Below are 16,666 nucleotides of genomic sequence, written 5' to 3' on the forward strand. Positions count from 1 at the left end.
CTTTAAGTCCCAAAGGGCATCATCCCCTAAACTTTGTTGGGAAACAGGGAAGAAGGAATGTGCCCCAGGCTGGAGCTGACTGCTGGGTCCATCACATGCTGGCATTGGAATATTCTGGAAAGCTGAAAGTTGTAATCGTTGCTCCATTTTATTCGAAGGGCCTGTAAAGAGACACTGGTGAACGCCAACACAGTGTCTGCAACCTGGCTAAGGCAGAGAAAGAAAGAGATTTCTTTAAAAATTATCTTGTAAAATATATGACCATCTTGAAATAAGCTCAGAGTCCTGGCCAGTGTTTCTGGAAGATGTTGCGTTTCGTTTGCTTGCAAACAGAATACTGATGAGAAGTGGAGTAAAATGTTGTTACAGATGTTCAACTCTGCATTAAGGCTGTTGGAATTACCACCACATCTTAAATCAATTCCCAGAACGTTGTCTGGAGGTTATGTCATTGAAATAATGAATCCTCTTTACTGAAGTATAAGCAAACATGTTAAAACATCATTGTAACTTTCAATTAAACTCCAGTGTAAACCAGGGGATCTGAAGCCTCATTAGACTTGCCTGACATTTTTCTAGCACTGAGTCTTCCCAAACTGTAAAACTGTTAGATTCAGTGCCTATTAGGCAAGCGAGGGCTGGGAAGTTACAACTGCACATTAAGTGTTATACTTAGGGATGTGCAAAAACAAGCCCTTGAATTTTATGAGTAGTTGGAGACTGGATGGAGTTCAGCTCCTATAAAAATTCCACGTTGGATTTCTGAACTTGTTTGTGTTTCAGAGAAGCTGGTATGTCAGGGTTCTGTCAAGGATCATATCTTCATGGGACTTCCACAGCAGAAAGGCAAATGAAAATGCAAGAGACAGAGGTGTATTTTAATTAGCCAAAAAGTCAGTTAAATATAAGCCAGTAAATGTGAGTTGTCATGAGGTAGTGGCCCGTTACTTCAATACATTTGTCTTTCATGAAAGTAAGTAAATTTGAGTTGCCCTTTTAATTCAATTTTTATTCTTCTCATGCAGTCCTGGAAGCCATGAAATGAAAATTATATTTTATAGCTTAACTAAAAGTTTTCCTAGACCCGCTTTCTTTAAATATGCAGAAATAGATAGAATCCATATAAAGGATAATAATTAAATATGGTTTATATCTTACTTATGAGAAAGAAGTGATCACTGCTTCTCTTGTGGGATCTAAGCCATATGTAATGGTCTCCATTACACAGCCTTCATATATTTCAGCTGGAGACATTTCCCCCAGCTCTTCAGGGAACAGATCTGCATTTCCAGGCTGTGAGCACAGGAGGAAACCTTTGAACACAAGTTTCATTTAAGAGAACAAATTCCAGTTTAAATGCAATATGATTATGATGGATGATCTTTCTGAGTGCAATGAAAATAAATAGTTTCCTTGCATAGAAGGAGGCATAAATTTACCACCAAAATGAGGTATCTCCCTGGAGCTGGCTAACAGGTATTAACTTGCAAGAGCTCCCATGTGAAGATTGCTCTAAGTAAACATAGATAGTGGTGAGGTGTAACGATAATAGGCACTTACCCAAAGGAGAGTATTCACTGTAGGCCCAATGTAAATGGGGGCACAGAAGTTAAGCAAGAGAAACCGACAGGATTGCCAGTGAGGATGATAGCTATTCAGGTTTTAACTAATACAGACTCATTATATAATTGCATAAAACCATGCTAACGTCTGGTAGTCTTCATCAAGCTAACCGTTGTAGACTAGGTTAGATAAAAACTTTTTGGATATTTTATTCTAACCATAAGAAGGCTTGTGTGAAAGAAAAGAACAGAACTTGCAACCCATCGGACACACTCACATGCGCATCTATATCATCCTAACCACAACACAGCAATTAACAAGTGGTCCATAGTACAAGGTGACCTTGGAGTTACTGCAAGACTTTCTACCCCATCCTAAGATGGGGGAAGCACAAAAGTATACTTACTTATGCACACATGCACATGCACGCTCACACACACACACACTCGCTGCCTCTCTACCCTGCTGTTCCCTGGGATGCAAGATTCCCTGTCCTTTGAAAGGAAGATGAATTCAGGTCAAGCTCAGAGTGCCTGTTTGCTTGCCTAGAGATGCATATCGACTCTAAGTGATTTTTTTCAATACCATTTATGTGGCTTGTATTTCTTTCTTTTAATCTTTTAAGTGCTGTTTACTCTCTGTGTGATTTGCTGTGGATACTCATTTCTGATAAGATGTGATATGCTCCCAGCCAAATAGTTCCTGCCTGGAGCACTAAGTGACTGATACGGGCCTTTGGAGCGGAGCGGGTGGGGCAGGTGGGACTGTAAGTGAGCTGGGGGCCTTTGCAGGTGTTTTCTTGCCTTCATTGCTTCTGGTATCGTTCTCACCTCGCACTATGTTGTCTCCTTTCCCTGTGTCAGCCAGGTTTAGACAACTCCAGGCTGACGGTAGAATAGGGGAGGATACAGAGTGTCATAGCGCAGGTTTAAAGGGTCGTTGGATTATTATAATCCCTTTAAACCATTCATCATAGCATAATAAATTTATTTAGGGTTTTCAGGGATGTATCATAGAATGCACGTTCTGATGTGGGTCTTCCTGGCTAATATTGAGTAGCTGAGATGGCACATTCTCCCCTACCTAAGATTTATACACCATTAACATATATCAAGCTTCTTTTGATGTCGTCACTGCTAATATTTCTCTTCTTAGCTTTAAGGTAACCGCTGTGCATTCTGAGTTTCAGGGGCGCTTCCTCCTAGTCTGTGTTGCAGTCAACTCTAAGAATCCAAGGACCCTATTTTTCCTTCTTGATGTTACAGCTTTAGCCTGAATGTGGGGGTGGGGAGAGGACTAGGATTTTGCCGCTGTTGCCCTTGGGTGACAGACTGGGTCCGCATCTACTAATTATCAAGCGATTCTCTTTAAAAAAAGCATGATGCGGGCTAATACATCTACCAAGCTTATTAGTGGGTGTCTTTGGGCAAAAGCAGTGGAGTGTGCTGTGTTGTTTGTGAGCGAGCTTTACATTGCTTAGTGATCTGTGTGGCTTAGACATTTGGAAAACAGCCTCTGGTTTCCAGTCCCTTATGCTGCTCTCCCTTGCCCACCCACCCTCACTGCACCATCAAAGAGATCATTCAATGCCGACCTCCTGCTTCACTTGGGTGCTCTTCTCCAGCTGGCCTCTGACCACACCAGCCCCAGTTCTCCTATCACCTCACAAAGGATCCCCTTTGCAGGGCCCTACATACCTTCCCTCTTGGGAGGTGGAGAGATAAGAGTTGAGTTGAGCTGGGAATTCTTGAGCCAGCATGCACCAGTGTTCCCAGTCCTGAGGGATTGAAACATTGGCCGATAAGGCCTTGAATCCTCACCTCTCCTGAAAGCTCTTTCTCCAGTGTGCAAGGATTCGCAACCAGTCATTTGAACAAACAGCTGGCTGGCAGCCATGATGACGCTGTTTCAAATACAACTTCATCTCTGATTTTGGTTGTGAGAAAACTCATTTGATTACCCAGCAAAGCAACTTAACCAGAACTAACTCTGAGAATAATGCTATGTGCTTCCATATTTTTTATATGCAGATAAATCATGATTTCTTTTGTTCTTATGGCAGGGATATTGACACACTGTTTTAGTCTGTTTAAAGTGCATGTTCAAAATGCTGCAGTGCCAAGAGGGGGTGCTTTCACCTTTTCTAAGCCGGCCTCTTTGACTAACGCGTTTGGTCTCCGTCACTGGGCCCTAAAAAACCGACAGCCATGAATTACTAGTGAGTGACTGAGCCTTGAGTGTGTGTCCTTTGAAATCTTGCCTGTATTTCACAGTCTGCCCTCAACTGTTCATAATCTCATGAGCTGCCTGTATTTCCAGTTGAAGACGAGCAACCGTCCACACTGTCACCCAAAAAAAAGCAGCGGAACGGAGGCATGCGGAACTCGCCGAACTCCTCGCCCAAGCTGATGAGGTAAGGAGAGGGGCCGCAGATGGGGTCCCTCTCTAGCACCTTCTCTCCCCATCTTCGCCTTCTCCCCACCCTGCCAGAGCCCTGTGCCCGCCTCCCCTCCCTCCCCAGCAAGAACAAGGCAGGGGGAGGGGAGGGAGATCATTAGATGGCTTCTTAAAGGCTGGAGTATTTATTCTGTCAGCTTGTCAGCAGTTAATGATAGAGCTGAAAAAATTCTGTCATGAAAAACAGTTTGAAAAGCTGTTTGAAAAATACATAGGCTTTAAAGTCTTAGCTGTCACCGTGTCCTGTCTCTGTGTACTTCCTAACCAGCAGTGGCACTAATGACGGTGGGAACCAATCAGAGGAACTCATGTGGTTAGTTTGCCTCTGGCAAGGCTCTTTCTGCTGGAGTCCCTCAGAGGACTGTTTTCTGTACTTAAGGCCATATGTGAGATGTATCATCACAATCAAAAATGAACCTGAAGATTACCTTCCTTTTATCCTGTCAATTGAAATCAAATTCCTGTTAATTGATTTTGACTCATAAAAAAAAGTCTAATAATCTGTGGACTTGCCAAAGCAAAGTTCAAAAGTAATCCAGTTCTGTGCAGGCCAAAAGCAATATTAATTATGAAATACTGCATGCTTTCTCTCTCTCTCTTTCTCTTTCAACACTACAGCTTCCTCTAGGAAGTGGCAAGTTAAACCAAATTTGCCCAGAGTTCTGCAGGTTCCTATTCTTGACCGATTCATCTTCCATCTCCCCTTTTTCAGTCTTTTATTCATCTGCCAAAACCAAAAATACAAAACCAAACCCTTGCCGTCAAGTCGATTCTGACTCATGGTGACCGCATGTGTTACAAAGTGGGGCTTCTCCATGGGGTTTTCTTGGCTGTAATCTTTATGGAAGCATTCCCCAGGCCTGTCTTCCGAGCCACTGCTGGGTGGGTTCAAACCGCCAACCTCTAGGTTAGTAGTCCAGCACAAACTGCTTGCCCCGCCCCGCTTATTTCCTTAGACAGCCTAGCACCTCAATGAAATAGGAAGGATTGGCAGATTTGCAATCAGTGATTGTGACCATCGCATAGAGACCTGCTGTTTTTGTGGCTGTTGTCCTCTTTCCATTTCCATTCCCTTTGCTTATTGAAATAAAATAATGGTGCTTTTCTTCTCCCTCTCCCCTTCTCAGTCCCATTGGCATCTCCCAGGCCCTCCACATCCACCTCTCTGAGTTGTAAACCAGGGCAGTCCTCCTTCCTGTGGCTGAGGATGCAGGTTCTCAATGGAAGGCTCATCCAGCCCCATCACTCTTCTGTTATGGCCCACCGTTCTTGTTCAGTATTTCCTTAAAAGTTCTCTGCCCTCCCCTTTGCTCAGCCTTACTTGGGAATTGCTGATTTACATGCTTGTTTACAGTTTGTGAGGAGGGATAAAATGAGCCAACTGCCAGCCTTCTCATTTTTATGGTGCCAGTTGTCAAACTAGTGTTCTCTTGCTGTTTACTCACCTTTAGGTAATCGCCTTATCTAACGCTAATAGTTTTACCCATTTAAACTACAGAAAGGCAGGGGCCTCTGCTTTGCCTTAATTTAGAGAAGCAAATAAATAAATAAAGTGAAGCCTGAAAAATCTCCAACCTTTGGAGCCAAATTCCCTGTCCCTGTTTGCTATGTAAAGTATGGCTCGTTTCTTTGATCTTGAGTAATAATAATTCTAAGGAGTTATACTGTTTTCATATGCTTCAAAGCTGTGTCAAAGTTTTGCTGCTTAAGGGTACTTCTTTATTCTGTTGGCTCTTGGGTACCAAGATGACAGGTCTTCTGTACGTGGAGGCTTTTTTAAGTCGTAGCCTTCAGCAAAACATCAAATTACCAAATCCAGGGAAACATACTTTTACACAAATGCCTTCCTGTAGATATATTATACCATATATATTAAATACTTTAGTGTTACACGCTACATTTTATGTGCAATAGAAAGTGATGGTTTGAGGTAGCCTTGGGGGAACTTTTTTTCCACAAGCAGAAAAAGCTAGTGTACACCGTATCAAGCATGGTTTTTACAGGACTTTCTGCCCGAAGGCCTTTGTAAATAAGTAATGATCAACAGATTGGCTGTGGGTTTTTGAAAAGCATGCCTGTGTCAGTTTGCATGACAGGGGAGAATTTTCAAAGTGGATCCTGCTTTCATTGCCTGCCGGAGAGGGACTGAGGGAGGCAGTCATCCTGGGCTGGAGCTGTCTGTTCCCTGGTACATCAGAATTGCTAAACTGGGGTCAGGCGGTGAGGCGAAACTTGCCAACTACAGAACTCAGGCTTCTCATGTTGGTGCCTTTGGGCTGCTGCTGCTGTTGCTACTGCCGCTGCTATGGCCACGGCTTCTGTTGCTGGCTGATTTTCCCACCAGCCCACGGAGTTCTCCATCCCAGCTCAACTGGAATGGGCATCCCATGACAAGTAAGAAAGTCTTAGACACTCCTCCTTTATCAAGACTATCTACATCGCAGGCACTCTGCGTACTCTGCCTAACATTGCTGGTGGTGGTGTTAGCTGCTGTGCCAACTCGTGGTGACCCCACGCACAGTAGAATAAAATCTTGCCCGGTCCTGTGCCAACGCCAGGATCAGTTTTAGATTGGACCATGGTGGTCCATTGGATTTCACTGGCCGATTTTTGGAAGTAGATTGCTAGGCCTTTCTTCCTAGCCCATCTTAGTCTGAACCGCCCCTGAAACCTGTTCAACATCATAGCACCATGCAAGCCTCCACAGACAGATGGGTGGTGGCTGCATATGAGGTGCCTTGGCCTAGAATCAACTTGGATCTCCTGTATGGAAGGGGAAAATCCCACCACTAAATCACCGATGCTTCATGAGTAAGCCCACATACAGCTCTCTCCCCACCTTCCTTCACTTTCAGCATATGAATGGAGAGCTCATGAGCCATTTGTCTTTGGAGCTGGCATTGGCAGTGAGCTTAGCAGAGCCTATTTTTGTTAGATCCCTCTTGTTTATAGATGGAAAACAGAGAGGCTCATACAGCACCTTCTGGCTTCTCCAGCTCCCCCCACCTCTTCGAACACCTCCTTTCTGTTCTACAGAAGATAAGACTCCCAGGTGTAATTTCTTATGATCTGAACAATCCATAATGGAAGCTAATGACTTATTTGAAGTGGGTTTTTCAACATGAGTATGTGGCCTGCTGTTCAAGCAGAATCAATCATCTGGAATTTGGGCAGGTTTTAGTGGCCTATGGGCAGTGATAACGGTAGTCTAGGAGAAACGTGAGAGCCCAGAATGGGCTAGGACAGGCTTTAATTTACCACTGTGGCCTCTGAGATAAAACAGCCTCCTGCGTGCAGGCCCCTTCCAAATCATCTGCCTGCATGAAATGTTACGGGGACTCTGGCACTAATGGTCTTTGTCACCCCTTTGTTCTGGTATCAGGCTTATCCTGTTTTTTAAGTGTCACTTAACTGTCTGTACAATCATTAGGTGAACAGCCTCATTTTGTGTGTCTGGATCCTGATGCAGTATGCTTTTTAGTCTCCCTGACAGAAAACAACTCTCTCAGCCAGATGGAGCCAAATGGCGAGTGTCTGAGCCCCAAGAGTGAACACGTGTAGTAATCACCTTTGGCACCATGTCCATCGAGGAGCAGTGGCCATGGAGATTCTCAGGTCCCTTACCATCTAGGTGCCTGTTATTTCCCTTCCTTGCCTGTCTCTTAACTTAACGTGGACTTACTCAAGGAACCACTCCTAGGTTTCCATGGAAACCACAAGCTACTCATTGCCTAGTGCTCTCTAACTTGGGGGTTTCTGCCTTGTGAAGATAAGCATGTCTTTCTTCTGTTGTAAGGCCCTAGAGGGGAAGAACTTTCTCTCTAAATAACCAAGCCAAGGGTTCTTAATTGTGGGGCCATATTGACCACTTTGAACATCTACTAAAAGCTCTCTAGAAAGTCTCTGGGGAAAAGTACAGAGGACACCATTTTGACTAGAGTTGCAGCAGGTTCATAGAGGAACCCCAGATTATAATCATGTTCAGTTCATTCCATGGCCACCTTCGAGTCATTTTACCCAAACTATTTAGATGATGAGAATATTTCCTCCTGGGTATATGGTATAGGATAAATACCTTGGCTCTCACACCATGTCCTTAAATGGAACCCAGAAAGGCTACGCATTTCAGCTGCCTGCTTCTATTCCTTTTCTCAGATTAATTCCTATCAAGAAAATGTTTAATGAGAGCTTACAGTGTACAAGAAGAGCAGTGGTTGTTCAGTGACAGAATTCTCGTCTTCCATGTGGGAGACCTGGGCTTGATTCCTGGCCCAAGTACTTCATGCACAGCCACTATCCGTCTGTCGGTGGAGGCTTGCGTGTCACTAGGATGCTGAACAGGTTTCAGCAGAGCTTCCAGTCTAAGATGGACTAGGAAGAAAAGCCTGGCAATGTACTTCTGAAAAATCAGCCAATGAAAACTCTGTGGACCACAATGGTGGCCTGATCCCTTTGTACATGGGGTTGCCATGTGTTGGGGCCAACTGAACAGCAGCTGCTAACAATAATAACCGTACTCAAGATGCTGTGGAAGGTCTTTGAGGGATATAAAGAAAGATGGATTAGACCAGGTCTCTGTCTTCAAGTTACTCACAGGAGACAGACATTCATACAGAACAAAACTGAGCAAGAATTACTTGGAGATTCTACTAGCTTGGACTGTGAGAACAAAAAGAGCTGTGATTTACTCTGGTTTGGGGGCTGAGCCTGGTGAAGGAGGTCTCATTTAACCTAGCCCTGAGTGATGAGAGACATTCTCTACTAATAGTATTACTCCTTAGAAGCAAAGATGGTGAGACTACGTCTTATGTACTTTGGACGTTATCAGGAGGGATTAGTCCCTGGAGAAGGACATCGTGCTTGGTAAAGTAGAGGGTCAGCAAAAAAGAGGAAGAGTCTCCACAAGGTGGATTGCAAGCAAGGTGTAGACCCAGGTTTAGTTTCCAGCCAATGCCTCTCATGCACAGCCACCACCCATCTGTCAGTGGAGGCTTGTGGGTTGCTCTGAATGCTAAGCAGGTTTCAGCACAGCTTCCAGATTAAGATGGACTAAGAAGAAAGGCCTGATGATCTACTTCCAAAAACCAGCCAGTGAAAACCCTATGGATCACAATGGACTGATCTGCATCCGATCACAGGGATGGCACAGAACTGGGCAGTATTTCATTCTGTTGTGTGTGGGGTCACCATGAGTCAGGGGCTGACTTGACAGCAGCTAACAGCAAGGAGACTTGGAGTAAAGTGGAGCACCATGAGCCATGATGATTTATGCAGGATGTGACGGTGGACAACTTAAAAAAAGAGATAGCCTCCACCTAGGCTAGCAAGAAGAAGTTGCAGACACTAAAAAGGGAGACATTGAACACTTTGAAGCGACCTTCATGTCATGAGACTCAGAAGATATTATAATGACACTAGCTTCCTGAGTAGAAGGAGAATTTGATGGGAGGAAAATGGATGATACTTTTGGGCATCAACTGATCATTAAGTGAAGTAAACTCATCTGCTTGGTAAGTCCCATTCCCTCACTTTTGACTCACGGCTCTCATGGAGTCTTAATGTTAGGATTGCCCAGGTCAGAGTCTGCCAGGGTGAAACATCATAGCAATAGAAAATGGAAAGATGACCTGAGTCAAGTCAGAGATGGGGATAGAATGCCACCCTCACAATTCTTCCACTGGGCAGAATAAAGACAGGAGGAAGTAGCAGCTTAGCTAAGTCAATTCACCTCTTAATACACAAAGAGCATGTGGCAGGGCCCTGTGGGACTGGAGAAGAAACAAGTAGTGGGCCTCATCATACCAAGACTTGGATGAACTTGACAAAGGTCCTGGAGCAGGTCGCATACTCAGCAGAGGGTCATTATCTTGTCCTCTCATTTTAGTAGCATCTTGTACAATCTCGTCTAGGGCTAAGAACATGTTAATTCTCCTGGGTTGTCTCCCAAACATTAGAGGCAGTGATTTCCTTCCTCCTTGGAGATTGGCATCTGCCTAACTACACATGACTTACTCTGTGGCAACTGTTCTTGATTATTTACTTCTTAGGAAGGGGAAAATGCAAGTAGATAGACACCAGGAAACTGAAGAGAACCTAGTTTTGCCAGGGTGATCAGACCCTGGCACGAAGGTTTTATCCAGGTGGTTTCAGGGATGGCTGTCTGTTGGGATATGGGGGGTGGGCTAGTGGACAGCAGTGTCTGAAGGGAGATGGTCATCACAGAGGAGGGGATAGGCAGTGTTGAAGAACAGGCCAAGGTGGGGCCAGAATCCAAAAGTCAGCACCTTTACAAAGTAGCAGGAAGCAGCAGTCACCCAAAAGGAAAATGCACCGAAGAATGATGTGCATTCAGTTAGAACCATTTACCAGGCTGAAAATTCAAATGTGAGCCCTTCTGAGGAGGCCACCTGAGACCTTCTCCGGTCTCCTGAGGTGGGCACAGCCAGAGACCCGTTGATCATTGAACATAGGCACTTAGCTTCTAGACGCCGTGTTGTTTTCTATGGAGCAAAAGAAGAGGTAGGGAGAAAGTAGGGTTGAAAATGGAATGATGAGGACAAGTATTATACTTTATAAGAACTAATATCTAATTTGCTCTTTTATGTTTGCTTATTTACTGATTAGCTTATGGAAATAAAGGTCAGCAAGAGTGAGCCATTAGTGTAGCATCTAGGTTAAAAACCACCATTAAATGTTGACATCAGCCCTCTAGAGCCAGAGAGTCACAGCTGTCAAGACAGACCATCACCAGTCCTGTATCACTCCACTTGAATGGCATGGCTGCTAGAGTGAGACAGGCAAGGTGCCTGGGGTGCAGCAGTTAAGGAGGCACTCACCCTCAGATTCTCAAGTGCTGGTCCTGAAATTTTGCACTTTGCTCTGCTTACCTGGTCCTGGTCCTGATGAGTAAAACCACCGCCTTCAAGTCTGGGTATTGCTAAAAGGTGCCAACTTTGGTGGGATTTACTTAAGCCACATTGTTTCTCCACCACTTACCAGCAGTGCTTCTCAAATTTTAGCAAGCATCAGAGTCACCTGGAGGACTTTGTCAAATCAGAGCTTGCTGTGCGCCACCACATAGAGTCTGAGTCAGTGGGCCTGAGTGGGGCTCAAGAATTTTCATTTCAAACAAGCTCCCAGGTGATGCTGCTGCTGCTGGTCTGAGACCACACTCTGAGAACCACTGCTTATAAGAATCAGAGCAGTAAGAGAAGCTTGAAGTGATGGGGTCCACCTCTTAGGAATGTTCACCCTTGGCGTCGGAGCACCAGATAGTTGCTTAATGAAAAATGTATGTGTGGACCATTTTCAGACATCCAATGTGTGTATCCCTGCTGAGTAGTTACAGCAGCTGCAAACTTGACTGGGTAGAAACTTAGTTCAGAGTCTCCCTTCAGATCGTGATGCCATTTTTTATGGTGAATGCTCTGTGCCCTAATTCAAATACAGTCCCTGTAAGTGACTGGTCAGATTGTCACAAGATATCAAAGGTGAATGGACTCTTGCTCTGCACGTTTTCTGGTCTCCGTAAGAGGCATGGTGAGTCTCTGTTGATTGATTAAAGAGTGTTTGGAGACTAGAGATCATTCATCCGCTTCTTTGCTGGTTTACTGAATTCGCTTTACTGGGTGCTGGAAATACACAAAGGAGGAAAATAGGAGTTATCTGCTCTCAAGGAGCTCACCCTCGAATGGATGAGACAGACATGCAAATTATTATCTCCGAGAGAGCATCTGTCACATTTCTATAGGACCTCTAGGAAGGGGAAGGTGTCCCTGGGTGGTGGTGCAAATGGTTACAGTGCATGGTTGCTAACTGAAAGGCTGGCAGTTTGAGTCCACCAGGAGGCATCTCGGAAGAAAGGCTTGGCAATCTGCTGCTGAAAAATCAGCCATTGAAAGCCCTGTGGAGCACAGTTCTACTCTGACACACATGGGGTTGCCATGAGTCAGAGCTGATGTGACGGCAACTGGTTTGGCTTAAAAAAAAAGTTGCCATCGAGTTGATTCCGTCTCGTAGTGACCCTGTATGGTTTAGGAGGAGGCTATAACTTCGGTCTCTGTGGTCATCGAGGTTGCCTTCATGAGGGACGCGTGAGCCAAGCTTCAAGGCCTGAGAAACGTCCTGATATCCACTGGCCTTGTGCCTGACATAGTAGATGCCGAATAAAATCAGTATTTGCCGCTTAGATGAGGGACTTGCATAGGGATAAGAAATTCACCTACCTTCTATCAAGCCTTCCATTTCCCAGAGAGACCACTGTGGGTCTGCCTCAATTGAAACGGGATGTTTGTAAAGACAAAAAAAGACCTTATCGTGTGATGAGAAATGAGGTCGTGAGACTCAAGCAGGGGAAAGGATGCTATTTGCAAACCATTTTGTAGCTTTTTTTTGTTTTGTTTTGTTCACTTGTACTTTAATGTAAATTTCTGAAGTCATCGTATTGAACCCATGGCCACAGAACAAACAGATTTGCTGGATTTGCCTTTAAGAGGAATGGTGCTCTTTAAAACATAGTAGCGGTGCCCTCACAGCGGGTTTTCTGGAAAGGGATTGGTGGTTTTGCTCCAGGCTGCTGTCTTCTGGGCAAGCTGTTCATGTTTTACTGTAGCCTGGCGTTTAGTTCACTTCTTGAGATTAATTGATGGCAAGTGGCATTCCGTGCTCTGCAAACCCTCCAGCCAATGATCTTTTCTTCTTTATTTGAAGTCAGCCATGCTTAATTTCTAGCTGTGGACATTGGAGGTGCGAGCGGAGAGGCAAGGAGCATAGATATAGAAAATTCAGCTCAGTAGGGCATCTCTGTTGTTCAGAAGAAAAGGTGGGCGTTCTTAAACCAGGGTACCTTCAGGTATTTGGGACAAGACAAAAGCTTGCCCAGCCTTAACTGACTACTGAACCTCTCCTTAGCACATTGTCCCGACGACGTGGTAGTTTTCTACTGAAGACTCACACAAGTTGCCCTGTAAAATGCTCTTGATGCTCGCCTCCCTAGCTTTGGCGCTTGGGGGCACTGCCGATGCTGAAGAAGATACAGCTGCTCCTGCAGTTGGGGTGGGGAGGCATGGGGATGGGGGAGGCCAGCAGCATTGATTCCAGTCTAGCATACCTCTCCGCTCAAAGTCTTGCTCCTCCTTTCACTAGCTGTGCCTTCTTAGCCACTTCTCTTATCCATTCTGTTTCCATATAGACAAAAAGGTTAATAACAACAGAAATCAGCTACAGCTGTTCCTGCGAGGATTAAATCATTAAATGTAGGTAGAATTTTTAGCACAGTAACATTAGTGAGGGTTCAGCTCACCGTAGTTCTTCATCATTGTAGCAACAGTAGTAGCATTAGTAGTAGAAATAATAGTAGTGACCCTACATCTTTATTATTGAACTGTCTACCTTTCCTATCTCCCCTTACCATAAACAGAGCTACAAATTTATAAGTGAATCCTAAGTGAAGTATAAAGAATGATAATAATAATTAGCACTTATTGAAGACATGCTTTGTGTCAAGTTCTGTGCTAAGTGTATGGCATTTACTTGAGATGGCCACTCGCGTAAATACTCATAATCCTCACAGGGACTCTGTTAAGTAATGATAATGATTAACACTCCCATTTTACAGACAGAGAAACTGAGGTAAGGCACAACAGAGCAAGTATAGGTGAGCCAAGACTTGAAGCCAGGCATTTTGGCTTCATCCCCTTTGGAATTCGATTCTGTTGATTTGACGCAGAAAATTAACTGGCCAATGTCCAGGCTTCTTCTTTGCTTTGAGTTAGGCTGCCATAGGTATTGATGCTCAAATGTGGGTGCAAGTTAAAGACCAGGGAGAAGCTCCCATTGGGGTAGAACAGATCTCATTATGCGTGTATGTTAGGGAGGCAGAAGACATTGACCCAAACTCTTTGAAGAAAGTATTATGTATTTCTGGTATATCTTCATGTATTTCCTAAACTGGTGTCAGGATTCTTTTCTCCCTTAAATGAACAGTGCTCAGTAAGGGAGCTGGCGTTATCAGCTAAGCAGTCCTCGGTACATTATGTCTGCTTTTCTTCAAGGTGGACTATGCAGTAGGTCTGCTCTGCTTCGTAGAATTCTTATTAACCTAAAGTAAGGCAAGTGCAATGGCTAAGCAGTTAGTAACAAATGAGCCTTGAATTAATTATGGTGCATTTTAAGGAAGTTGGCAATTACTTTTTGACCAAGGACATACATGAAGTAGCGAGACATGAGAGGCAGTCTCTAGAATCGGTCCTTGTTTCCATCTAAGTGGTCCATGAGGAGTTGTCTGAGAGCCTTTGGAAGTGGTTCTCTTCATCATTCTGTAAACGATGATGTTGGCAGGTTTTGTTCAGGGAGGTTTCTGATGGTCCTTCCTTCCACGTACCACAAACTGCCCACTTCTCCTCAGCCTCCCCTCACCACAGCAGCATTGGTTGGGGTGCTCGCTGGCAAATGCTTGAACTTTCTTCTATTGATATAAACTCTGGAAACCTGTATTTAGAAACAGAAGTTGCTGTGAACAACAGACTCTTTGTTCTTCACCTGTGTCAGAGATCTCTCAGCAGCATAAACCAACCTATCAGTTGCCATTGTGTTGACTCTGACTCATGGTGACCCCAAGTGTGTCAGAGCAAACGCTGCTCCATAGGGTTTTCTTTTTTTGGCCAGGGCTCCTTTTTTTTTTTTTTTTTCCTCATTCAAAAATTTATACACACCCTTGAAAGGTATTTTACAAAAAATTAGCATAGCACACTTACAAAAATACCTGGAGTGGGGGCACAGGAAAAAAATTATACACAAATTTGTTCTGTGACATTGGTTGCAATTCTCCCTTCCCTTTCCACCCTGGGTTCTCTATGTCCATTCATCCAGGTTTCCTGTCCTTGCCTGCCTTCTCGTCTTTGCTTTTGGGCAGGTGTTGCCCACTTGGTCTCATATACTTGATTGAGCTAAGAAGCACATTCCTCAAGTGTGTTATTGTTTATTTTATAGGCCTGTCTAATCTTTGGCTGAAAGGTGGACTTTGGGAGTGGTTTCATTTCTGCGTTAGGGTGTCCGGGGGCCATAGTCTCAGGGATTCCTCCAGTCTCTGTCAGACCAATAAGTCTGGTCTTTTTTATGAATTTGAATTTCATTCTACATTTTTCGCCTGCTCTGTCCAGGATCCTCTATTGTGACCCCTGTCAGAGCAGTCTTTGGTGATAGCTGGCTAACATCTAGTTCTTCTCAGCTCAGACTGGTAGAGGCTGTGGTTCATGTGGTCCATTAGTCCTTTGGACTAATATTTTCCTTGGTTTTCTTCATTCTTCTTTGCTCTGAAAGTGATGGGCCCAATAGATGTATCTGAGATGGCTGCTTGCAAGCTTTTAAGACCTCAGACACTACTCACCAAAGTAGGATATAGAACACTTTCTTTTTGAACTTTGTTATGCCAGTTGACCTAAATGTCCCCCAAGACCTCAGCCTAAGAAACTCAGTTCCTCAAGGTGTTTGGATATGTCTAGGAAGCTTCTATGACTTTGCCTTGGTCAAGTTGTACTGACTTCCCCTATACTGTGTGTTGTCTTTCCCTTCACCAAAATGAACACTTGTCTGCTATCTAGTTAGTGATTTCTCCTCCCCAACCCTCCCCTCCCTCATAACCATCAAAGATTGTTTTTGGTATGTAAACCTTTTCTTGGGTTTTTATAATAGTGGTCTCATACAATATTTGTCCTTTTATGATTGACTGTTTCACTCAACATAATGCCATCCAGGTTCATCCATGTTATGAGATACTTCTCAGATTCATTATTGTTCTTTCTCATTGCATAGTATTCCATTGTGTGTATGTACCATAATTTGTTTATCCATTCATCTGTTGATGGACACTTAAGTTGTTTCCATCTTTTTGCTGTTGTGAATAGGGTTGCAGTGAACATGGATGTGCATATGTTTATTCGAGTGACAGCTATTATTTCTCTAGGATGTATTTCTAGGAGTGAGAGTGCTGGATCGTATGGTATTTCTATTTCTAGCTTTAAGGAGGTGCCGTATCATTTCCCATAGTGGTTGCTGAATTTTACATTCCCACCAGCAGTGCATGTCCTTAGGGTTTTCAGTGGCTGATTTTTCAGAAGTAGGTCACCAGTTCTTTTTTCCAAGGCACCTCTGAGTGGACAGGAACCTCCACCCTTTCAGTTAGCAGCCAAGTATGTTAACTGGTTGCACCACCCAGGGATTCCTAAGCCAACCAGAGGCACTTGAAATTTCTATAGCAGCAGACGTGGTGAAGATATTTACCCACGGTAAAGAAACTACCTGAGTAGTTACAGACTGTCTTTTTGCTGGAATGAATCAATCTTCTCCCCAGTCCGTGGAACCCACTGAATGTAGAGTAGTGCTGGCCCTTAATGGAATGATAAAGTCATCAGACTTCAGTGCTTCCCTCCAGAAACGCTTTCCTTCCTCTACACACTGCCCTCCAGCCTTTTGATGCCCAGCAGTGGTCAGATAGTTTCCAAATCCTTCTAGCCACCTCTTACCCTAATAACAACATACTGCTTCAAACCTTAAAGGAGTTCTAGGCTCACCCAACATTTAGCATTATGTATAACATTTAATTTGGTGTCCCTGGGTGCAAATGGTTAAGTGCTCAGTGGCTAACTGA

At 44.1% G+C, this 16,666-nt stretch overlaps 1 protein-coding gene across 29 annotated transcripts in view; it reads left to right on the forward strand.

The window, feature by feature from the left end:
- KCNMA1 (potassium calcium-activated channel subfamily M alpha 1) overlaps window positions 1–16,666 on the forward strand; it is a 915,613-nt gene that overhangs the window by 761,448 nt on the left and 137,499 nt on the right. For all 29 annotated transcript variants that reach the window (XM_023737654.1, XM_023737655.1, XM_004383187.1 and 26 more), the window contains one exon: window positions 3,883–3,976. In XM_023737654.1, coding sequence (XP_023593422.1) covers window positions 3,883–3,976 — 94 coding nt within the window. The remainder of the gene's footprint in view (window positions 1–3,882; window positions 3,977–16,666) is intronic.

Source organism: Trichechus manatus, unplaced genomic scaffold (assembly GCF_000243295.1).
Source record: "Trichechus manatus latirostris isolate Lorelei unplaced genomic scaffold, TriManLat1.0 scaffold00106, whole genome shotgun sequence".
Lineage (NCBI taxonomy): Eukaryota > Metazoa > Chordata > Mammalia > Sirenia > Trichechidae > Trichechus > Trichechus manatus.